This window comes from Pongo pygmaeus, chromosome X (assembly GCF_028885625.2).
Source record: "Pongo pygmaeus isolate AG05252 chromosome X, NHGRI_mPonPyg2-v2.0_pri, whole genome shotgun sequence".
Classification (NCBI taxonomy): Eukaryota; Metazoa; Chordata; class Mammalia; order Primates; family Hominidae; genus Pongo; species Pongo pygmaeus.
In genome coordinates this window covers 42328786-42353703 of record NC_072396.2, presented here as the reverse complement: position 1 = coordinate 42353703, position 24918 = coordinate 42328786, and the positions used below count along the sequence as shown (strand labels likewise).

General features: G+C 40.1%; 2 protein-coding genes across 9 annotated transcripts in view; one reads left to right on the top strand and one right to left on the bottom strand.

Moving 5' to 3' along the window:
* Positions 1-24918, top strand: part of CASK (calcium/calmodulin dependent serine protein kinase) — a 400547-nt gene that overhangs the window by 188385 nt on the left and 187244 nt on the right. The gene's annotated exons all lie outside the window — the stretch shown is intronic.
* Positions 997-23882, bottom strand: GPR82 (G protein-coupled receptor 82). The gene is made up of 4 exons (XM_054470917.2): positions 23634-23882; positions 6785-6917; positions 4226-4296; positions 997-4083 (listed from the first exon to the last, which is right to left on the bottom strand). Exon 4 carries the CDS (start codon positions 4047-4049, stop codon positions 3039-3041), a length of 1011 nt encoding a protein of 336 aa, XP_054326892.1. The 5' UTR covers positions 4050-4083; positions 4226-4296; positions 6785-6917; positions 23634-23882; the 3' UTR covers positions 997-3038.

Genomic DNA, 24918 nt, shown 5'->3' with positions numbered 1-24918 from the left:
CATGAGCCACTGTACCTGACCAGAAGTTGTATTTTTTTAAAACTCCTAAGTCCAGTGAGATTATTACATGCAGTATAGCTTAGGTTAAACAAACATTACTGTCTTAGTCGGATGAGTTTTGGTCTCAAAACTCATGTAAGAATAAAACTACTTAGGCTGGGCACAATGGCTTACCCCTGTAATCCCAACACTTTGGGAGGCCAAGACGGGCAGATTGCTTGAGCTCAGGAATTCGAGACCAACCTGGGTAACATGGCGAAACCCCGTCTCTACAAAAAAATAACAAAAATTAGCCGGGCATGATGGTGGGCACCTGTGGTCCCAGCTATTCAGAAGGCTGAGGTGGGAGAATCACTTGACCCCGGGGGGGCAGAGGTTGCAGTGAGCCAGATCACGCCACTGCACTCCCAGCTTGGGTGACAGAGTGAGACCCCATCTCATAAAAAGAATAAAACTACTTTTGTAACTGTGGAGAAATCTGTGCATCTCAGGAACTCTCCCTGATGGACTTTGAGTTACTCTATGATTTGCATGCCTAGGAAGTCACCAGATTGGACACTTCCATTTACAGCTACCATTCAGGGAGGTCACCTCAAGTTCCCAAGTCTCCTTTGTCTCTGCACATTAATGAGCCAAAAATCCAATTGCTACTATAAACGAATTGATACTCACTGTAAATTTTGAAGCCAGAATGTGTTCAGACTTTTCTCAGAACATTTTCATGTCTCAGTTAAGCATTGAAGTAGAAAAGGAAAAAAAATATATTTACTGGGTTGTTTTGTGTGTGTGTGTGTGTGTGTGTGGTTTTTTTGGTTGGTTTGTTTGTTTTGCCCCCGGAATAACCTCTAGTGATTTTTGAACACATGGCTCTTGGGCAATGTACTGTGAATTGCTTTTACAGCTCTAACTCAAGAACAAAACATGCTATGAGATTAAAGGCTTGGAAGGATTATGTGAACTTAGTTTAAACTTCATTTTGGACACTGAAGGAATTACTATGTGAAGAAAAAAATGAGTCTTTAAGCAGTCTCTAACAAAGTGGCAAGTTACTATTAACGGTTGTTTTTATTCAGCTGTTTTTGTTTGGTTATCTGAGAAGAGAATACCGGTACCATGGAAGTAGAAATAGACAAGAAGTTCATAGCTCCAAAGTGCTTATGATCTCTTTGGGCAGATAGAACACGCTTTTGTTTTTAATCATAATATATGTACTTATTACAGAATATAGTCACCGTCATTTGTCTACTGACAAGATTACATGGAAGAAAAGAAATTAACATTAAGAAATGCTTATCTTTAAATGTTCACTTAAATATTAGAAAAAATTGGGGTGATTTACTTAACTATGCACATATACATATATATATATATATATTTTTTTTTTTTTTTTTTTTTGAGACAGAGTCTCACTCTGTCACCCAGGCTGGAGTGCAATGGCACGATCTTGGCTCACTGCAGCCTCAGCCTCCCGAGTAGCTGGGACTACAGGCACGCACCACCACGCCCAGCTAATTTTTGTATTTTTAGTAGAGGTGGGTTTCGCCATGTTGGCCAGGCTGGTCTCGAACTCCTGACCTCAGGTGATCTGCCCACCTCGGCCTCCCAGAGTGCTGGGATTACAGGCATGAGCCACTGCACCCAGCCCACTTCAATATTTTCATCAGTAAATTAGTATACTTTAGAGTTATGGTGATTAAAATAATATATGTAAAGCATATAAGTAGAATGCTTGGCAAACAGCAAGTGCTTACTAAGCGTTAGCTACTCATAATAGTAACAGCTGATTTAATATTAGGATCTGTGAATAAGATAGTATTTTCTGCTCTACAAATGAAGAAATTAACACATACAGAGGATAAGTTAATTTGCCTAAGATTGTCCAGCCAAATAAAAAGTAGAGCCAGATTGAACCCAAGAAGTATAACTTCAGAGATCAATCTCTTAACTGCAATACTATTACACTCCCTTATTATTCATTCATTTATTTCACAAAAAATTAACTGTCAGGTATTGTTTGTCACTAATAACATTATATTGAATACAGAAGAAAATATGCACAATGTGATGAAGATGGGCATATAATGACATAGCTTTTTACTTTGACAAAGCCTAATCCAAATATTTAAGCATTTTTATAAGTATCATCTGCTTTAAAACTATAGTCAGTGAATATTGCTTCTCCCCAATAACAGGAGCCAGATAATTTTAAATAAATAATGTGTTTATAAAACCTTGGATTTTTTTCACTGTATTCTTCATGCATTTAGATAAGACATGAATGAGGATATTTCTTATTTATTTTTTACTTATTTTTATTTTTTTGTTTTGTTTTATGAGACAGAGTCTCGCTCTGCCACCCAGGCTGTAGTGCAGTGGCGTGATCTCCGCTCACTGCAACCTCCGTCCCGGGCTCAAGCGATTCTCCTGCCTCAGCCTCCCGAGTAGCTGGGATTACAGGTGCCCACCACCATGTCCAGCTAATTTTTATATTTTTAGTAGAGACAGGGTTTCACCATGTTGCCCAGGCTGATCTTGAACTCCTGACCTCAAAATGATCCTCCAACCTCAGCCTCCCAAAGTGCTGGGATTACAGGCCACTGTGCCCAGCTACTTATTTTTAAAGATTTTAAAATTACCAATGAACACTAGCCATAGATTGACCCTTGTATTCTAACTACCAGAAAGCAGACAAGTCATAAACCATTTGCTTCTTTATCCTAGTCATGAAATAACGTGTTCTGAACAGAAGCACTCACAGTTGAGTTTAAACGGAAAACAGCCTGTTAGTTTCATATGAATGGGATCCTTTCAATATGCTTAATTTTTGCTTCTGAAAGTTTCTGCCATCTCAACGTTCAGTATAAGTAGAACTGTTTTTTGAGTTTTATGAATATATGTTTATTTATTTTTAAAAACCAAAGAGATTTCCTTGGTGATTATTGTCAACCAAGCTGTGACATGTTAATGATGTAGTTTAGTGTCCCTAATAAAGTCACATGAATGCTTTTCTTAATATTGTGGGGTTTTCCATTCAAAAGTCAACCATATGATTGCATATGTGCTGAATTAGATTTTGTAAAGAGATTATATAGTGTCTTCTTGAATGTTTTATCTAATAAAAGAAATATAATGGGGTCTGTGCTACTTCTGGCCGAAGCAAGACAGGTGAGGATGTTTTTTGTTTCTATTAAATAATTCAATTGCTGACAGTTATCTCTTTGGTGTAGAACATAAAAAATGGGTTTAAAAATACTATAAGGAAGGAAGCAAACTATTAGTAGAATCTGGATGACCAAAAGATGTCTTTTCACAGAACTGTAAGTCAAATCTTTCTCCATAATGGACGTACAGGTTCTTATTTTTCTCAGATGGCTTACAAAAGAGTAGTATGATGTTAGTACTACTAAAAAGGAAAATCCAATAAATGTGGTTCCAATGAGACCTGCAATCTGAGAGATCATGGCTCCTAATTCCATCTGCCGATTGTAGCATAGGCTCTCTTCTCCTTCTGTAGCCTCTATGACTGAGTAGTATACGGTAACTGGAATAATTATGCCCAGTACAACTCCCCATATGTAAATGCATAGTTTTCTAGCAAAGTTGGGCTGGCGAAATTTTTTCAGTAAGTGGCCATAAAATATTTTCTCATAGCATGAAGTAGTCTCTTGCGAGGAATCCTTTTGCATTAAGGTAGCATAGCGGCTTATGGCAATCCAACTTAAAATTAAGAGACTGACAAACATACTTACATGCATGGATAGAGTTCCCAGAAAATTGACCACTCTGCATTGAGCAGATTGATATTCCCATTGGAAACCTTTCAGGAAATAGATACTCATGAAAGGCATGGCACTGCACACAAGTAAGTTTGCAGTCACAAGGTGTGACAGGTAGATGTGCGTTGATGTTTTTTTACCTATTTTTGTTAAAAATATCCATTGAGAGAGAGTGTTTCCAAAAACACCAACAATACAAAGGAGGATGTAAATGATTGGTAAAGCCATGGAAGAGATCATAGATGGTTGAATACATGTTGTGGTGTTGTTCATTTATGTCAGGTTTTCTTGAATTTTGTCACAGGAGCTAGAATAGAATTGCAGATATTTAATATTAAAATTATTTTTGGTACAGTATTTAAGCTGAATAGTTTTAAAAAAAATTGAATTAAATAAAATAGTAACAAAAATGTATTGGATGGAATGGGAAAGTATAGATGGCTTCTTACCTTTTCCAATCACGATTGTCCGGTTGAAGTAAAGACAAAAAGTTACTTATTGTGATGGATAATGCCTTTGTCTGAAAAACAAAATTTGGTGTGAATAGTTACATGCCTGGGATTTATAATTTTACTTAGAGAAATGTATAGTTCTTAGATTGTAAAACAATTTGTAAGTGATGATTGATTTTGCCTAGAAATATAATTTAAAAAATTTTAAGGCACATGTAACCAATACATGTTGGCCAAAGTATTATAGAAGTATTTTGTGGCCACAATAATAGAGAGTTGACTGGTTTTTAATTACCACATTACTTATATATAGTTTTCAAAATGGTGTCTTTTTGTGGCTAGGCTAAAACACTCCTTTATAACCTAATACTATTAGAAGAGTCTCTTTTCATATTTCAGAAGTTAACTCAATTCCACATGAACAAAAATTCAGGCAAGATCCTGAATTGAACAGAAGAAAAGTGTAGCAACCAAGGACAGACTCCAAAATCCCAGGGTCATTACCAAAGAATATTTAAAATGTCCTTTCAAATATTTAATGTTAAACTGTCATACTTCAATAAAAGTTTATACATGTATGTCAAAACTGTAGTACAGCCAGATGTGGTGGCTCTGCACCTGTAATCTCAGCACTTTGGGAGGCCAAGGTGGGAGGAGTGCTTGAGACCAGGATTTCAAGAACACCCTGGACAACATAGCGAGACCCTGTCTCTATAAAAAATACAAAAACTAGACCGGGTATGGTGGCTCATGCCTGTTATCCCAGCACTTTGGGAGGCCAAGGCCAGCCTGGGCAACATGGTGAAACCATGTGTCTACAAAAAAATTAGCCAGGCATCCTGGCATGTTCCTGGAGTCCCAGCTACTTGGGAGGCTGAGGTTGGAGGATCAATTGAGCCTAGGAGTTCAAGGCTGCAGCGAGCTATGATCATTCTACTGCACTCCAGGCTGGGTAACAGAAAGAGACCCTGTCTCAAAAACAAACAAAAAAAAAACTGTAGCTGCTATGCTTGTTGGTTAGAGTGTCCTTGTGTGTAATTTGGTATCTGAGTTTTTCAGAGGATTTTTTTTAAAGGATATGATGTTTTAATCACAACATAAATGCTGGTTTTTACTTTTTTCTGTCTTATATTTAAATCTTTCTCGCTTCAAAGGGTACACATGAAGTGCTGAAGAATCATATACAAACTGCTTTTATTCTTATTTTTCTCCTTATTTCCTCACTTCTTTCAGGTAAGAATAACAAAAGTTACTGGATTCTGGTCAAATAAGAACCATGATCTCTATTCAGAATGTGCCATATTCTCTGTGTTCTTCACCATAGCCTTCTGAGCACCACATGCTCCACTCTTTCATGATCTACAGCAAGGTTTCTCAATCTTCTTTTTAATCATGTTCTCTTTTGATAAACATAAAAATTGTACCATACACAGCCCTTTGAAATTCTTATATCCCCCCAGCCCCTCAGGGCAATTTTACTCTCTACCCCCTTCAGAATTATGGTTTGATTTATTTTCTGCATCTTGGATTACAGAAATTGGGGTTTTTTCTCAAATATGATATTATAATTTTATAATAACTTTTTAAACCAATCCACACCCAAAGTCTTGAAAACTTGAGGACTGTGCAGTGTCTGTGGGTTTAAATACCAAGATTCTTAATTAATGTTTACCATTGCCTTTATAATTTTATTTCTTTGCTATTTTTATTTAGAAAACAGTCCATATGCTTCATTGTAAGTTTGTATCTGAATCTAGTGCAACCTGATGAATTATAATCTGGTTTCAGTTAGTGTAGACCCTGGTATAAATATATAAAACCTAATCTGTAACTTCACCAGTTCAAAAATCAGACAGTGAAATGAGCCAGTTTATTTAAGAAAAAATTATCTGCTCACAGTAGATTTTGATTTTACATAAGGATTGGAGCTTCCTTTTATGATGCTGTTAAAGAAAAGCAGTAGCTCCTACCTTGTGCAGATAATGCATAGTATACTAAAAACTGCAAAGGTAATGGTGCTTCTGTATGAATATTAAATGCTTCCAAACAAAAGGGAGATAGAAAGACTTCTGCAGAGGCTAGCTTTATCAGACAGAAGTTGAGTCTCTATAGGACTCTCAGTATAGCAATCAACAACTAGGTCATCATCTTTACCTTCCCAAACTTGTATCTACTATGTACATCTCCTTCAAAAATGAACTTGGATCATAAAACTACTAGATAACTATTTTCCAAAATTTGGAAAGTACTGTTAAGAAATCAAATAAAAATTACATGTTACAGATGCAAAACTGGTCTCCAGAAAATGTCTCTAAGTCTATATTCCCCTCAGGAGAATGTCTATCTCAAGTCACTCATGCATACATTTTGTCTCTGCTAATTTGACAAATGAAAAAAGTTCTACAACTCTTAACTTCAGTTACTAATGACTGTCTACATAGTTAATATGCTGACTGCCTTTCTTAATGATCAGCTTTCAAAACTTAAACCATTAGGTCCTGTTTATTTTTATAGAGTTTAATTTTTAAGCTAAAAATGAATAATAATCACTCTTACCTGTATGAGTAGTTTGTGCCAACTAAGGTTATATTGTTCAGGGCAGTGATGCCAAATTTCAGACTTCAAATTCTCTGATCTTCACTCTTCCAATATCTTTAGTCAGTGTGAATAGATTCTTGCATGACACCAACTACAGTGGGAGGAAAAGGGGAAATTAAACAGAATATTGAAGAAATTCAATAGTTATGGTCAGTGTGGCAACTGCCTCCTCAAAAAACCCTCATTTCTGTTTCTGTAGTGGGAGGAAGTTGGTGAACAATATACATAATTATACTTCCTTATGATTATTTCATGAACTAGTTACACCCCTGTAACCTCTGTTTGCACGATTGACAAGTTAAGTTCACAGGTTTAATCCCCCATGGCCAGTTTTATATGACACAGGTAGAAGGAGCCACTCTGTAGTAACCCAATACAAATATTGGTGCAAACTCGTCTGTAAAATTGTTTGTGGATGGCTTATTTGCAATCCATCTTTATCAAAAAATAGAAACAAAACTCAAAGTTTTCTTATAACTTACTAGAATCAAATATTATAGAGCTAAAATAGAACTTCATGATCATCTGTGGACTGAGACCCTTTGTTTTAAAGTTGAAGAAGCTGAGGCCCAGAGGAACTCACTGTAAGCAGACTGCACCCAGGGTTGGGTCCCAGTTTGGTTACTAATGAGTTAACCCACTCTGTTTCTAATTGCCCTGCACTATCTCCATTTGTCAACATAATACACTGTTTGGGGCATTTCATACTGGATTTGGCAAATCCTGGGAAGTGCCAAGTATGCCTCAGATCAAATGAATAGTTATAAAGAATTGGGAAACCATGACTAGTCTAAAACAATAAAAATTTAAAAAATAAAAAATAGAATTGTGAAACCAGTTTTTTTGTTCAGGATTGTCGAATCAGTCTGTGACCTACTAACTAAATGAAAGCTAAGTGTGTACATCTGAGGAGGAAGACTTGCATCAAGCACTTCCTCTCATCCTTGAGTAGTTAAACCAGTGGGAGTCTGAAAAAGGGAACAGAAATCTAATTTCATCAAACCTGAGCACTTTAGTTATCAGTAAATCTGCACTTAAAATTTACAGAAGTACCTTGCCATTTCTCATAAACCCCTGATGCTTACTTTATTTCATGTTTATTTCATAAATTCTCTCTGATGTTTGCTAATATTTCTCTCCAAAACAAAAGTGAGAACTGCCTAAAGTGTCCAGATTGTGTTCTGCTGCTGTTCATCTTTGCCTTGCCACTATTTACTTAAGAACAGTGACTCATCCAGGGTTACATGGACATTCATTACAGAGTAATTTGGCTTTTAGAATTCCCATCACTTTTACTTCAGTAATGTATCATGTTCCGGGAAGGAATTACATAGAACAAAAAACAATTTTAAGTAATTTAGAGAAGAACAGAAATGGAATGCTATTTCTAAGTGATTGAAAGATAGTTGTAATATTATCTGTTCAGGCATAAGCGTCTTTGGTCCGAAAAAAGAACGCTCTTGTTTTCCTCCATTGTCTCCAAACTCAGTAAATGATACCATCACTCCTTCAGTTATTCAAGCCAAAAACTTACGAATCATCCTTAATTCCTCTTTCTTTCACATCTCACATCTAATCAATTGCTGGTACTACAGCTTCTACTATCACTACCATCATTCATTAGCCACATTTCATGAGAGCTTACTATGTGCCAGATATCTCGCTATGTGCCTTACATCCAAGTCTTATTTGGTTTTCACAACACCCTGTGAAATGTCTCATTTTAAAGGTGAGGAAAACTGAAACTCAGAAAGATCTCATAAGTTGCCCAAGGTCACATAGCCATCTGTCCTCACAGGATGATGATTGGCTCACCTCAAAGCAACTAATTCAAGAACAAGTCCATAGCTGCAATGCCTTTTTGTGATCTAGCCTCTGAAGTCAACACTGTCACTTCTGCAGTATTCTATTGGTCACACAGAGCCAGCCCTGCATCAGTGTGGGAAGGGTAAATATCAGGAGGTGATGATCACTGGGAGCCATCTTGGAAACTGGCTACCAGAGATGTCAATCAACCATTGAAACAAAGGAAGAGTCAGAAGTACTGCTTAAAAACCGTTGTCAGTCCACTGGTTGTTTGTTGGGCAAGCATACCTGGATAGGTGTAAGTTTTGCCAGTTCTTACACTATTTTGGTTTTTAGGTCTATTTTTGTTAAACAGTGTAATTCATTCAACAAATATTTATTGGAGTTTCTACTATGTTCCTAGCAGCATGTGGAGGTCACAGAAGTAGGATGTTTAGTCACAAGCTAATTGAGGGTCTCTGGAAATTGAGCAGATTCCACAAACAAGCCAGGAATTTAGATTAATATGTGATATGTGATACAGATTTCAAATGCTCTGTGAATTAGAGAAGGGCAGAAACAGTGACTCAAAGTGGTTCTGAAAGGCTTTGTGAAAGCAAATGGAAGGAAAAAGAGGAGAACATAACCTAGTAAGTGACAGTTTTGTGCCAGGTATGGGACAGAGCATTTTATGCCTAAGAACCCTAGAGATAGGTGGTGGGAGTCCCATTTTACACGGGAGGAAATTGAGGCTCAAAGAGGTTAAAAAGCTTGCCTAGAGGAATACAATTAGTAAATTAGCTTTAAAATGACCTCATTCTCTGCCTTAGAAAGAAATTATTGGTTGTTCTAGCAGGTCAATAAGGGTACCTTGTGGTACTCACGGTAGGGTCATGTTTTAAGTATTTTTAACTTTGTTCAGATAGGGTTTCCTGTTCTGATTTATGTATTTGTGTATCCTGTTCTAGACTTGAGGTAGCAGAAACTGACCATGGAAGAAATCAAGTCCAGTTTTTTTCTATCTTTGAAAACTCTGGACTTTGTTAAGCAAACTATTATTCCAACAATGGCAGTATAAATTCTTTAGGATTCAGTGATTTTGAGTTCCCCAATTGAAATATACGTAGATTTTATTTTCATTCTTCTAAGAAATTAGGAAATATTGTTACAATTAGTAAAAAGAGTAAATGTCAGGGAATACTAGATTTAAAAAGTATGTTACAAGTATTCTGTAAAAGTGGCCCCTTTGGACTTTTCTCATTCAAATCACCAGTAGTTTTCTTTGGTTCTCATTCATCTTGCCCATCCGTCTCTTCAAGGTTCCCCTTCTATTGTCCAAGTCCAAATGCTCTTGGCTTAACAGTTCTGGTTGATTCCTATATCATCTGCCAAATATTGATCTCCTAAGTGTTCTGCTCTCACCCTTAGGATTTACTTCCTTGAGGTGTTAGAGTTATGTCCTACAATTGAAGTTCTGTCTTGTATTAATTTTCCTGCTTTTGAGATGGATTTGTGTATCAAGTGTGTTTTTTAATCTGGCCTCAAAATTCATTTGGAGTGGTTCAGTGAGAGTGTTTCAAAGGGCAGGCACATACTTACCTGGCAGAGGAGATACCATGATCAAAGGGCAGGCATGTGGACATTTATTTTGGCAATCCATGGTGGGCTATACATAGCAGGGGGACATGAGAGCTTTCCTGACTCACATGGGTTGTTGGGGTTAGAATTAGGGTCCCTTATCAATTTCCCTCTGAGCCAGAACCCAGAGGACACAGGACAGCTTAGTCATTCCTGAAGCCATGTGCTTCATCTAGAAATTATTTTATGCTATCCAAACTAGTATTTAAACTGGCTGCAATTGGCCTTTTAAGTACTCTCACTAACCAATCAGGAGCTCAGGGCATTGGGAGGCTGGTATGCAGAAAGAGAAGACATGACTAATTTAGTACACATTAGAATATCATATTCAAAAGATAATAATTTCTTTAAATCAGGGGCAGTGGTAAGTAAGCCTTGTCCAGTTCAACATACACCCAAGCCAGTGGTTATCTTCAGGAGGAGTGAGGCACGGTGCAGTTACTCAAAGCTATGGTTTGTTCAAGGCTCACTGAGCCCCCTGCCCTCTCCAGGAAGTGGTGTCTGGCCACAGCCTTGTTTCCAGTCACACTGTTCTCAGGCCCTCACTGCCTGCCACAAGCAGCTCTGATCGTGGGTGCCCCACCCTTAATCAGAGTGTGAAGAAAAACCTCTCCTTGTTCTGAAGAGCTGGTTTCTCAGCAAGCAATGGGAGCGTTTCTCTCAAGAATTACTTTTAAAAGCAGCAGAAAATACAGTCTGAAGTTTGTAAATTTATAATAACACAGAAAAGTTATCAGCTTTTGTAAAAAGTAAAGTAGAGTTTCCTCTTCAAAGACTTTCCTCCCCATTTAATTAGGAATAAATAGTAACTTCTCTTAGAAGTGAAATTTATTCAAAGACCTGTGCTAACATTCTTAAATATCTGCTAGCCGTGATAAAGAAATCAATGTACTTTATGTTCTTAGCTCCCACAATTTAGCCTAAATATTTGCCCTGGCATGCTTATACTGGTCCAAGCAAGCATTGGGTCATAGCCTGTTCCTCTTCCTTATTTGAAGGTGTTTTTACTTTTCTCAGCATTCCACAAGTTACTTCCTCCTTCCTTTGTTCTCCTCTGCCTTTGCCTTTTTTAAAAAGTTCTAAGTTGCTAGCCAATCGGGACAAATACAGAATGTGAGGTCCTGTTCCAGCCAATGGAAACCGGACACAGCAGTAGGGTGGACACGTCAGCTTATAAATGACCCTGTCTCCTTTGTTCAGTGTACTCTTGTGGCAAAACTGCTGGCGAGTGTACCCTTTCTGCAGGAAGTAAAAATGGCCTTGCTGAGTAAATTAAATTTATGTTCAAGTGGTATTTCTTTATGGCACTGGGGAACAAGCATTTCAAACACTTTTAAGAAAAGACTAATGACAAAACAGAAATGGACTTTGTGAGTTGAAAAACACACATACACAAACTCAAAGCGCATTTTCTTATTAGTTTGCATTTCTTTATGCATCCAGTGAACCAACTCCCCAGGAGTTGGATCCATCTCTGAATTCCACTAGTAACTTCACCTTCAGTAACCGATTGCAGCACAGCTGCTGCTCCAAACTGTGGGTGACCACCCAGGAATTAAAGGTTCCTCATCTCCCAACCCTTTCATCCTTTGTCTTACCAAACCACATGTTTCCATGAACCTGAACCAGGGCCATTCCAGCAAACCCCACTTCATTGACACTGAGAAAGAGTAGAGACAGGCTTGGCTTCAGCTCACCTCCACTAGAGCACTCCCACTGATCACAAAACCCACACCACTACCTCAAATGCTAATAGTTCTTAAAGAATTCCAGGAATTGGCCTTATGAGATAACTAAGATTGCCTCAGGAAGGAATGCTGAACAATTGATTTACAGCCTTGTTGCCACAGGCCAGACCACCAGGTGGCCCATTACTCAAGATAACCATAGCAACCAGATCTGCTTACCTGCTTTGCTCAGCCCAGCCTGCATACCCTTCCCCTGTTACCAGTTCCTGCACTTTGCCTAATAGGAAAGCCCTATGACTCTTTTCAGGAGGAAGCCCGGGAATTCTCTCTCTCTTGTGCTGCCTCCCTTTTGTTTGGGCATAAGCTCCAGTGAAGCTTTGTCTATGAAAGTGCTTTTGGCCTCATATCAATTTCTATTGCATTGAGAGTCCAAGAACCCATGATCGGTAACAATGCCAATTGAGGGTAGAAAAAAAGAAAAAAAATCACACACAAACTCAAAGTGCTTTTTCTATTCTCTCATTCAACAAGAGTCTAAACAGATGACCTCTGTGACCAAATGTGTGGGGATTTCTCCCAATGAACAAGCAAGCAAGCAATTCAGTGGACACCAGATGTGTGTCCTCTAATTCAGTTCTATTCTGACACTATCTACCTGGAGATAGCGTCAGATCCTACAGGTTGAAGGCTGAGTCCCCAAGACTTCTTCCTACCTTCAGATGCCAATGGCAAGCCCCAGGTTTTTTCACCTGTGCTTCTGACCGACAGGCTATAAATCAAAGATCCCACAGCCCCCCCTCTTTGGGTCCAATTAATTTGCTAGAGCAGCTCACAGAATTCAGGGAAATATGTTTACCGATTTATTATAAAGTATATTACAAAGGATACAGTTGAAGAGATGCATACAGTGAGGTGTGGGGGAAGAGAGGGACGCAGAGCTTCCATGCCCTCCTGGGCATGTCACCCTCCAGGAACCTCCACATGTACAGCTATCCAGAAGCTCCTTGAACCCTGTCATTTTGGGGTTTTATGGGGGCTTCCTTACACAGCCATGATTGATTAAAGCACTGGCTACTGTTGATAACCTTAACCTTCAACCCCTCTACCCTCTCTGGAGGGTTGGGAGTAGGGCTAAATGTTCCAACCTTCTCATCCTGCCTTGGTCTTTCCTATGACCAGCCCCATCCTGAAGCTACCTAGGGGCTGCCAGACCGCAGTCACCTCATTAGCATACAAAAAGACATCACTTTGGAGTTTTTGAGGATTTTAGGGGTTGTATGCCAGACAACAGACCAAAGACCAAATATATATTTCATAGTATCCAGTCCACCCTCTGTCTTGGATCCCTCACATCAAAAGGATGTACAACTCAAAAGATACCGCCAAATTACTAGAATCTCATTCAATCAGTAATAATCAGTCCAGCCCATCATATTGTATGAATGTCTCCCAAGGCGAGGCCACTCAGGTTTGCAGGCTTCCATTCAGTCTTGTCTGAGTGCTCTCGGCAAACATATAGCTTCACCCTTTACAGCAGCTGGTATAATTAAGCTAGGAGACAGATATCATTTCTTGCTCTAAGCCTCTTTCAAGGTATGAATATAATACTGGGTTTCTTTCATTTCATAACCCATTTATTCTTTACTCTCACTACTATTTTTCCTTATCTCTATAAACTCCCAAACTTTTCCACCTTTGGATGGGAAAATAGACTCAGCCACTGTGCTTGTCTAGATTGCAGGCAAGAATGCTAGTCTAGCAAGTGCTGCCCCCTCAGTCCTCTCCCATTCATGCTAGAAATAAATTTTCGGTGCCACAAGAATCGAATCAGCACTCCTGCAAAAAGTTTTCTCAGCAAGGCAAATTAACTTCTATAGAAGGGTGCTTCTCACTGGTGGAGCAATGGTGAGAGCACACAGAACAAAGGAAAGCAGGGGTTTTTATTCCTAATGCAATGAGTTTCTACTACTGTGTCCTGTCTCCATTGGATGGAGCTGGACCACACAATCGAAACTGGTCCTAGTTGGCTAATTTGAAGTGTGCAGGGAGGGGGTTACACTGGCGGGAAGGGCAGTTTTGGGGGTAAGAGCTGTTATGGCAGGAGGGGTAATTTGCAGAGTGAGTGACTAAGGGCAACGAGCAAGAAACAGCTGTGGACTATAGACTGGTGGGAAGGTTGTTTACTTCAGTCAGGGGCAAGGAGACATGAAGAACAAGGAAGTTGAGTTTGAGAACAAAGAACAAGGGAATTAACATGCCAAACTTTTGAAGAGAAACTGATTGTATCTGACATTCAGATAGGGTAAGGTTCCATAGGTGCAGCAGAACGAGTGGGCTGTTTTTACCACTAGGGAGTATAGCTGCATTTATTGTTAGCCCCAATTTTGCCAGATGGGATAAGGCACAAGCCACCCCTTAGGGGTCCACCCCACAATCAGACCCTTAGGAATTCTGACTCAAAGTTTAAAAACATAGTTACAGTTTCTTACTTAGGAATCGCCCCTGCTTCCAGCACTTGTAGTTGCAGCCCTGGTCCTAGGACCAATGCATCAGGTAGGCGAAATGTAAAAAAAAAGTTGAGGTGACGTGGGAAAGAAAAATAAAGTATGATCATTATACCAATGTACTCCTCCCTTAGCAAGAAATGCGTAGTCATACCAGCATCCTTCCACACCCCCTCTTCCCGGATACCTCAGAAAAGCGGAGAAATCTACTGAGTGGGGAAATTCCCTTAGCCCCACTCATGTTGAATGTGAGCACACACTTGCGAAGGCAAATGAGGCAGCTCTTCATGCTTTCATCTCCCTCTGTTTTAGACAACCAGTGTTTTCATTGCCTGTTCCACTCTCTATCAAACTGTTACTCTGAGGAAGATATCTCTCTGCCCATTGCTGAACATTATAGGCTATATAATGTGTTCCTGGGTCTGAAGAAGTGACAGCCATCCAAATCTGTGCAATATCTTCTGCTCTAGCTTTTATGGCACTCTGAGCAAACTATTACTCTGAGAAGAATATCTCTGCCCACTGCTGGAACATTATGGGCTGTACCATGTGTTCTTTGGCCTGAAGAAATGGTGTTCAGCTCTCCAAATATGTGCAATATCTTCTGTTCTGGCTTTTTTATGATATTCTCATCATTCACATCTTCCACCAGGCAAGCAAAGCCCAGTCCAGAATCAGTGTCTACTCCTGTCAAAACCCATTTGTGGCCTCCCAGGGCTACCAGCATCAGCCTCACTTGCCAGCTTGTTCAGGGCTTTCCCACCAAGGAAATCTGCCCCACAGCCATGGGCAGTGTCTGTCTCTTTTGCTGGCAGACAGAACAGTTCTTATTGGCATTTTGTGCCTAAGATGATGCAAAAGAAACATGTCTAAATGCAGCCTATCTCTGCACTGTTGCAGTACCCGTTTATCCACTCATTTCATGGACCCCAGGTGGCCACTTCAAGGGAGCACCCAGAGTTGTCTGCTTGTTGATATCAATCACTTTCTGAACCAGGATCTTTTTTTTTTTTTTTTTCAAGTCAGAGTTTTGCTCTTGTCTCCCGGGCTGGAGTACAATGGCACAATCTTGGCTTGCTGCAACCTCCGCCTCCTGGGTTCAAGTGATTCTCTTGCCTCAGCCTCCCAAGTAGCTGGGATTACAGGTGCACACCACCATGCCCAGCTAATTATTTTGTATTTTTAGTAGAGACGGGGTTTCGCCATGTTGGCCAGGGTGGTCTCAAACTCCTGACCTCAGGTGATCCACCCACCTTGGCCTCCCAAAGTGCTGGGATTACAGGTGTGAGCCACCACGCCCAGCCAAGAAAGGAGCTCTTCTGATGGGCATTGACATGTTCTACTTTAATGCACTCCTCAAATTTCCATAGGGCCATTCTCCATATGGGCATCCCTTTAATAAATAGGCCAGGTTTCCACTGCCCTTCTGCCTGACCATGTGGCTAGGCCACTGAGTCAGTAAAAAAATCAAACACAGGGGCTTTTGCTATTGTTCATTTCTTTAGAATGCAATTCAGCCACCAAGCTAATTTGATCTTACCTTCTTTGATCAAGAGTGGCATCCTTCCAAACAAGATTGTTCATCTTGGAACTGTCATTTACACACGAAGCAACTCTTTGTTGGTCAGTTGAGAGCTGTTTACGGGGCCCTGTCCAAGTGTCAGTAGAATTCTGCAGTTCCTCACACAGTTCCAGAGTCAATCCTAGAGGAAAAGAGGCTCCCTGCTTGAGAGTATTTCCTCTTTGCACTTCCCAGGGAGGATGCTCCTGTATAAACCATTTCCATTTTATTATGGAACTGTTCTGGGCACTGCCATCCGCATTTGAATGTTTCTCTGACATCATGTGAGAAAGCATGGGTATTTCAGGTGTCAAGATCATTTTATGTCCTTCAGTCATAGGGGTTAACTTCAGTTAATGTCCCATAGCAAGGTAGTAAATACCCCCAAGTGGAAATTCTCTACTGCAAAGTCCCAGTAGTTGTCACTGGGAGATGCTCACAGACTTCTGAGTAAGCCCCAGTAAACGCTCACAAAGGGGTAGCAAATGGAGAATTTGTCCCTACTGATATTCCAGCTTCTATTCTACAGATTGTGGGCTTGGGTAATCTTACTGGTTTCCCATTTAGCATGTTCAATTAATATTGCTACAAGGGTGTTTTACAATACGAGGTAAGGGAAACATTCCCCAGTCAGACACAATATCCCCATAATACAGTCAAGTGAAAGAGACAAAACCACTTCATGTAAAGTGTGTTCAAATGTACCAACTTACCTTAATTTTCTCAATGCTTACTTTCCTAACTGTAGCCTCTATTACGACTTTACCAACAGGTTTTGAGTTTACAGTACTAGGTAGGGGAAGTGTTCCCCACCCAGACATAATATCCAGTTCCATCAAACATTCAGGTAAAGGAGACATAACTTCTTTACATAAAGCCTGTTTATAAACATTCTAAATCTCGTATTCCTACCAACCCTTACTTTCTGTCCCAGTCCCAGAATTTCTCTTCTTCACTCCCAGACCATTTTACCATTTTCTCCTTAGAAAAAAGCTTTGAATCCCCAGCAGAGGGTGGAGCCAAGGGACCTTGGCCCTTTTGTCAATCTTTGTCATGATTAACCTGCCTCGACACTGCCCCAAGTAATTGTTGGTCAGCTTTCTCATTGTAATCTCTTCCTCTCATTTTTTCAATTTCTCCTAACTGGGATAAATACACCAAACCTGTTTGGAACCCTTTACCGTTAGGAGAACAGCAGAATCTCCCTACCAACCTTCTATAGTGATGACCTTTGTTTTAACCCCATCAATTTCCACTTTATTCATCCCATTTTTTAATAGCCCTCTAAAGACTCTACCCTGCTTAGATGAGTCCCATGACTCTCCTTTCTTTTTCTTCTTAGTTTCACCCCATCAATGTTTTCTTCATTCACCTTATTTCTCAATAACCATTTAAACTTTCCACCTTCCTGGGATGAGTCCTGTGACTCTCCACTCTGCCTTTGCCCAATCTCTTGTTAATTATACTCATGCTTTCATTGGCGCCCATACAAAAGAGGCTCCCTTAGCCACAGCATTTGTCATGACCTGGGTAATAGGCATATTCAGTCATCATAAAGCCAGTCCCACGTGGTCTGCATAGGAAGCAAATGAGCTGCTGCTTCAGGGTACACCACTTGGCATTTACAGGTGAAATTGGACAGTCCCCTTCTCAGGGTAAACAGGTCCAGTCCACCACACTGGCCATTCCCTTGGAAATAACCTCCTGTGTGTCTGGAAATCTACCTTTCCATCTGTGATTGTTCAATAATGAACTGCAGGTCCTACCTCAACCAAACATGCTCTTCCACTCTTGAGCATTTAAAACCAAAGAAACTGCTCTGACAGTTCCTTCACAGTATACCCTCCAGTTTCAATAGTTTATCAGTTTTACCCTTTCCCCACATTGACTACCCTTCTTGATAACCACAGGTTGTGTAACTGCCCAGTGGGTTCATCTTGCCCGCTGTCTAGACAGAGCTGATTTATCAATACAGGGAAATTGCAATAGAAAAAAAGTAATTCATGCAGAACCAGCTGTGCGGGAGACCAGAGTTTTATTATTACTCACATCAGTGTCCCAGAAGACTCGGGGATCAGAGTTTTTAAGGATAATTTGGTGGGTAGTGGGCCAGTGAATCAGGAGTGCTGATTGGTTGGCTCGGGAATGAAATTATAGGGAGTCAAAACTGTCCTCTCATGCTGATTCAGTTCCTGGGTAGGGGGCCACAGAACTGGTTGGCAGGTCCAGGTGGGGCCATCCAGTTGTTAGAAATGCAAATACCTGAAAAGACATCTCAAAAGGCCAATCTTAGGTTCATGATAGTGATGTAAGTTGCAAATCTTATGACCTCCAGAATAATGGCTGGTAACATTTAGAATTCCAGCCCCTCTCATCCGTACTTGGTGGCTGGTGGCCTTTCATTCATTTTACAAGAACAGTTTAGCTTTTGGGAAGGGCTATTATTTAAACTATAAATTAAATTCCTTCCCAAGGCTAGTTTGGCCTATGCCCAGTAATGGACAAGGACAGTTTAGAGGTTAGAAGCAAGATGGAGTTGGTTAGGTCTGATATTTTTCACTGTCATAATTTCCTTAGTTACAGTTTTGCAAAGGCAGTTTCAATCATAAAGGTGCTTCATTGTCCTTACATAATTTTTTCCTTGGGGTCAGCTTTGAGGCTAGTGGCCTGGGCTCAGACAGACAAAGTCTAACCTATCACTCTCCTTTAATTTCATTTAGCTATTAGAAATAAACACCAAGGAATTTAGTATTTCACTTTTTCATATTAGTCTGCATACCCTTATGCAACCAGTGAACCAACTCCCCGGGAGTTGCATCCATCTCTGAATTCCACCAGTAACTTTTACCTTTAGTAGCTGATTGCAGCACAGCTGCAGCTCAAAACAGTGGGAAACCACATGGCCACCCAGGAATCAAAGATTCCTCATCTCCCACCTTTTTGATGCAGGATTTTTCTTGGCCACTTTGCCAATCAGGGACCTCCACAGCCAGCAACGCCCCTCTACCTGGCCTTTGCTTGGCCATGGGCCTGCTGAGGCGTCAGGCCCACTCACCCCACCTGTGCTATGGCTTGTACCTGCATTCATCAGTTCCCAAGCTCCTGTCCTTATCCAAGAAGAATGAGGATACGCTGACAATTTGAAGGGTGAGGATGGGTAGGAAAGAATTTTATTGAGCAGCAGAACAGCTTTCAGCAGAGAGGGGACACAGGGGTGGCCCCCCACCCCTGCAGTCGGGTGGTTTGTCTCTCTCATTGTGGCTGGGTCCAGGATATTTTATGGATTCAGAATGGGGTGTGTGTGCTGATTGGTTTGTGAGTATGCAGAAAAGGTTAAAGCGAAGACACCACTCAAAGGTGGGCACAACAGTGTAGAAAACCAATTAGGGAAGGGTAGGTATATGTGAAATAGGTGAGGGGCGGGGATCAATCAGAGGAAAGCGCACCGAACGGAAGACAGGTTCTCGATCCAGTCCATGGATTTACCCGGGACATGTAGGTAGGCTTTAAACTGTCTTCAGCTTGAAGGTCGGTTTCACTGAGGACTCGCCCCTATCTGTCTAGGCATTTTGTCTGCCTCCTGCTGCTGTCACTTTCATTCTTTCTCTTCCCAAACCACATGTTTCTGTGAGCCAAGTCCATTCTAGCAAACCCTACCTCATTGAAACCAATTCATAGTTTGGAAAGAAAACAAAACTCACAAAGTGCTTTCTACTCTTTCAACAACAATTAACACAGATGATTTCTGTGACCAAATGTGTGGGGATTTCTCCCCAACCAACAAGCAAGCAAGCAATTCTGCAGTGGACACCAGCTAGGTGTCCTCTGATTCAGTTATGTTCTGACACTATGTACCTAGAGATAGCATCAGATCCCACAGGTTGAGGGCTTAGTCCCCAAGACTGGATCCCACCTTTAGATGCCAACGGCTAGCCCCAGGTTGTGTCACCTATGATTCTGACCGACTAGCTATAAATCAGGGATCCCACGGCTCCCTCTTTGGACCCAATTAATTTGCTAGAGCGCCTCACAGAACTCAGGGAACCAGTTACATATACCCGTTTATTATAAAGGATACAGATGAAAAGATGCATAATGCTGGGGCACGGAGCTTTCCTGTCCTCTCTGGACAGAGGCACCACCATCTGGGAAACTCCACAAGTTCAGCTATCCAGAAACTCTCCGAACACTGTCCTTTTGGGTTTTTATGGAGGCTTCATTATATAGGCATAATTGGTTAAACGATTAGCCATTGGAGATTAATTTAACCTTCAGCCCCTCTCCCCTCCTTGGAGGTTGGGGATGGGGCTTAATGTCCCAACCCTCTAATCCTGCCTAGTCTTTCAAGGCTACCAGCCCCATCCTGAAACTACCTAAGGGTTCCAGCTATCAGTCAACCATTAGCATACAAAAAGACATCATTCTGGAGTTTCTAAGGATTTTAGCAGTTGTATGCCTGGAAAGAGGGTTGAAGACCAAATATATATTTTATAGTATCACAGACCTGATCATCAAAGTTTCACTATCCTTCAGCTTTGGCTTTTGGCTTTTCATATAAGCTTGAGTGTGCTGGCTAAACATTGTCTTTTAGGAATGCACAGCATAGAAACTCTAGCGACTTCAGTGGCAGTCATAAGAATTGGGGTGGTAGTTGAATTTCAGGGGTGGTAGTTGAAAAGCAGACAGGAAATTAGCAGGTTTAGAATGGGGAGAAACTTTAGCATTGAATTAGATGAGGCAAAAATATCTTTGAGGGACAAATTTTGAATTTTGACATCTTCAAATCAGTCAAATTTGGTTCATATTATGCTTCAGAACTAACCATTCTTTTCTGTAGAGTCTTTAAAAAGCCAAAAGTAGATAAAGATTTCTAAGAATGAAGCAGTTGAGGATAGAATTCCAAAAATAATGCTGTTCCATTGTATCGCCCCAGGTACAAAACACACACACACACACACACACACACACACACACACACACACACACACGCACGCACAAAATCTATACCCTGGGAAACGGTGACTTGGATTGCAGTGAGATTTAGCGAATTTAAAAGGCATCATATATCAGTGCCCAGAATTCTACACTCCACTGTCTCTTTCTAGGACCAAGGTTTCCTGGCCATTTTATTACCAATCACTTCTTTTGAATTTCTAGATACAATTGTCTTAAGGTGAAGTCCCCTGCTCCATGTAACTTCCTGTCCTTAATCAAGGGGAAAAAAAGAGAGATAGATGTCAAGGGAAGAGAAAGAAGAATTGAACATCTCATGTCTTCCCTCCTATACCCGTTAGTGTCTGTATTCATTTTCTCTTAAGAGCCCCAAGCATTAAAGTCACAGGTTTCTCTGAGAACCACATTTAGAAAATTAATAATAATAAGTGACAGCCACTGATCTGCTTTTATATATACATTCATATAATTTTAGAAATATCTCTGAGATAGATTCTGTTATTACTGTCACTTTCTAGATGATGGATGTAGTAGGTCCACAGAGGATAACTTGCCTACAGTGATACAACTGCTATATTATAAGGTCTAGATTTGAACCCAGATAGTCTGACTTTAGAGCCCAGATTCTTTACTGTTTTATATGGACTCTCATAATATATGATAATACTCAATAGAATCTAGTTTATTGCTTTAAATAAGGAGACCAGCTATCCCCAATGACCAAAAATATATCTCATTTATGTACTTGTTTCCAATTTTCAATCTCGAGATTTATTAACTCCTGCCAACTCTCCACTGTAATTACCCTGTTTTCATTGTAATTGATAAGTAATCTGAAGGTCATATTTTGAGACTCTGTGAATATACTGTGTTTCCCTTTCACCCACTGGATTTTAGCATTCTTCGATGATTCTCTTCTTGCCTAAATCAGCTGTTTCCTTGGTGGTGGCATCTTGGTAATCTTTTGGTGAATGGATATATTAGATTTGAAGTAGTCCTTTTAAGACATCTTTTGGTGAATGGATGTATTACATTTGAAGTAGTCCTTTTAAGACATCACTCTAAACAAGTCTCGTTGTTTTATATTATTTCTCAAACAGCACTGTATGTGGCATAGTTTCTAATATTTTCATGTTGCCTCTTCTTCCCTTTCCTCTATCAAAAGCCAGCCTAAAAATGTATGGTTTTAATAAACCTACAAATAAAGTATTGAACTGGGAAGTATAAGTTCTCTAGAGTTGCAGAAATATCTGGAGAAAAAAAAACTGGAAAGAAGAAACCTGCGTTAAATTTTATAATAACACTGAAAAAAGTCTTTAAAGAGGGTCACTTTTTTAATAGTGCCTTGGCCAGCAGAGGGCAATATATTACCAGCCCTAGTTAAACCACTTTTGCTGACGCATAAACTGCCCACATTGCACTATTTTCCAGCTAGAAACATAAAACAATAGAAAAGTTTGGGGATTTTTTGAAGCTCCAATGCAACAATAAATTTCTTTTAGTAGCTGAAAACCACTTCACACATGATAGAAAAAAAATAATTGTATAGACAATGGATTTCTGTCCTTAAGATGAAAGCCCAGTGCCACTCATCTGCCTTTAATAGGGTGTGTCCTTTAGGGATAGTTTTTGTTTTGTTTTGTACTAGTGATTATCACAAGAGTTACTTTTGTAAAGTATTCACAACTACAGTTATCCTAGTGGTAGAAAGAAAGTCTTACATTTTAGTATGTGAAAGTTTTTATTACTGTATCTTTTAGTTTTTCTTTAACTTTTTTTAATCATAGAAATTGATGGACATAGTTTTAAAAGTCAAATAACACTGAAAAGCTTGTAATAAAAACATGTTACGTCTATTAATAAATGTAATTTAAAGTATTTTCACCTAATGAAGACAGTATAGGAGAAATCACCTCTATCCTCGACTATAGTCACTTCCTCGTCAGTGTAACAACTTACAACTTACGCTACATATCCCTTCCACTTAAGTGATAATTTTTGTTTTGTTTTGTCTTTTGAGATGGAGTCTCGCTCTGTCGCCAGGCTGGACTGCAGTGGCGCGATCTCGGCTCACTGCAACCTCCAACTCCCTGGTTCAAGAGATTATCCTGCCTCAGCCTCCCAAGTAGCTGGGATTACAGGCACGCGCCACCACGCCCAGCTAATTTTTGGATTTCACCATATTGGCCAGGATGGTCTGGATCTCCTGACTTCGTGATCCACCAACCTCGGCCTCCCAAAGTGAAGAGATAGCTTATAGTAACCATTCCCTCTTTTTTCAGTTCTCTTCATCAGGGGGAGTATGTACTTGTTTTTATCTCCGAGAACACGTGGTTTATTCCTAAATCTTCAGCAGCTCCACTACTCCCTGCCCTTCATTGGTTTGGAAGGTACATTCTGTCTCTCTCTCTTTCTCTCTCTCGCTCTCTCGTGCACACACACAAAGCTTTGAAGTAAAATAACTCAAGGCATTGTCTTTTGTTAAATTACTATATTTGTTGTCATCTTTTTAGAAATCAGTGCTACACATATTCTTCATTTATATTTTTTATGCTTTGTTTATCTATTGCTGCATACTAAACTACCCCTAGACTTGGTGGCTTAACACAAGAACTATTTATTCACTCTCAATTCTGCAATTTATTCTAGACTCAGCTGGGTAGTTCTGTTTGTCTCACCTGGTGGTCATTCATGCAGCTTAGTCATCTGTCAGCTCAGCTGAGGCTAGCTGGTTCAATATGGCCTCACTCATGTGTCTGGAGCATCATCTGGAAGAGTTGAACAGGCTGTGCCCCTCTCTCCATGTGATCTTTCATCCTGGGCTTCTTTACAATGTGATGGTCTCAGGCTCCAAGAGGGCAAAACTGGAAGCTACAAGGTCTCTTAAGGCCTTATTCAAATGTCATACAATGTCTACCACATCTTATTGGTCAAAGCAAGTCTTAATACCTGCCCAGATTCAACTGGGAAAGTAGACTCCACCTCTGGATGAGAAGAGTGGCCAGGAATTGGGGGCAATTTTTAATCTAACACATTTCCTTGGATGTGCTTGCAACTTTAATGTTCTAACTAGACTTGTTATATTTTCTCCTTGAAATGCAGTGAATTGGCTCTTTCTTTAGGGATTACTATAGTATGTGTATCTCAGAGTTCATAGTTTCCTGGGTAATATTCCTAAAAGAAAAGGAAATTTTGCTTTGTGAGAGATACCCACTGTGTCCCACTTTGGTCTTGAAGCTGTCATGTTGTTTTGGTGGTTTCTTGTATTAAAAGGTATATTCAATGTGCCATGAATCTAGCTGGGTACAGTGGCACTTGCCTGTGGTCCCTACTACGTGGGAGGCTGAGGCAGGAAAATCGCTTGAGCCCAGGAGTTTGAGGCTACAGTGAACTGTGATCATGCCACTGCACTCCAGCCTAGGTGACAGAATGGGACTGTGTCTCTAAAAAAAAGTATATGTGTATATGTATATATAATATGCCATGAATCCATGATGTTTCCTTTGTGCTTTTTATCTTCTATAAATCCTCTCCCTTTACCTTCTTTTTCCAGAATATTAATCTAACTTTTCAGTAAAACCAGAAGAAAAGTCTGTTGCTCTTGCTTCCCAATAGCTAGTTTGATTCTGAGAGCTGGATAAGTTCACTGACATCTTCAATACCAGAGCTTAAAAGGATGTAGAAAGATGATTAGTCTAGCATGGTGGGGTAGCTTTCCCTCCTACCATGCTGGGTTGTACTCATTATTCAGGGTTTCATTATTTTCAGGATCATAAATGTCAAACTGCTGGGCCATGAGACTTGCATTCACTTACTTAGCTGCATCCTCTCCCTACTTGCCACATCTTTTTGGAACCCTGTAATCAGTCCCCACAAGAGCTGACCCTGTGTGTTCCTGTGTTTTTCAAGTTTCACTAGCCAAAAAGGGGAACTGAATATGAACATGCATGCAAACCTCACCAG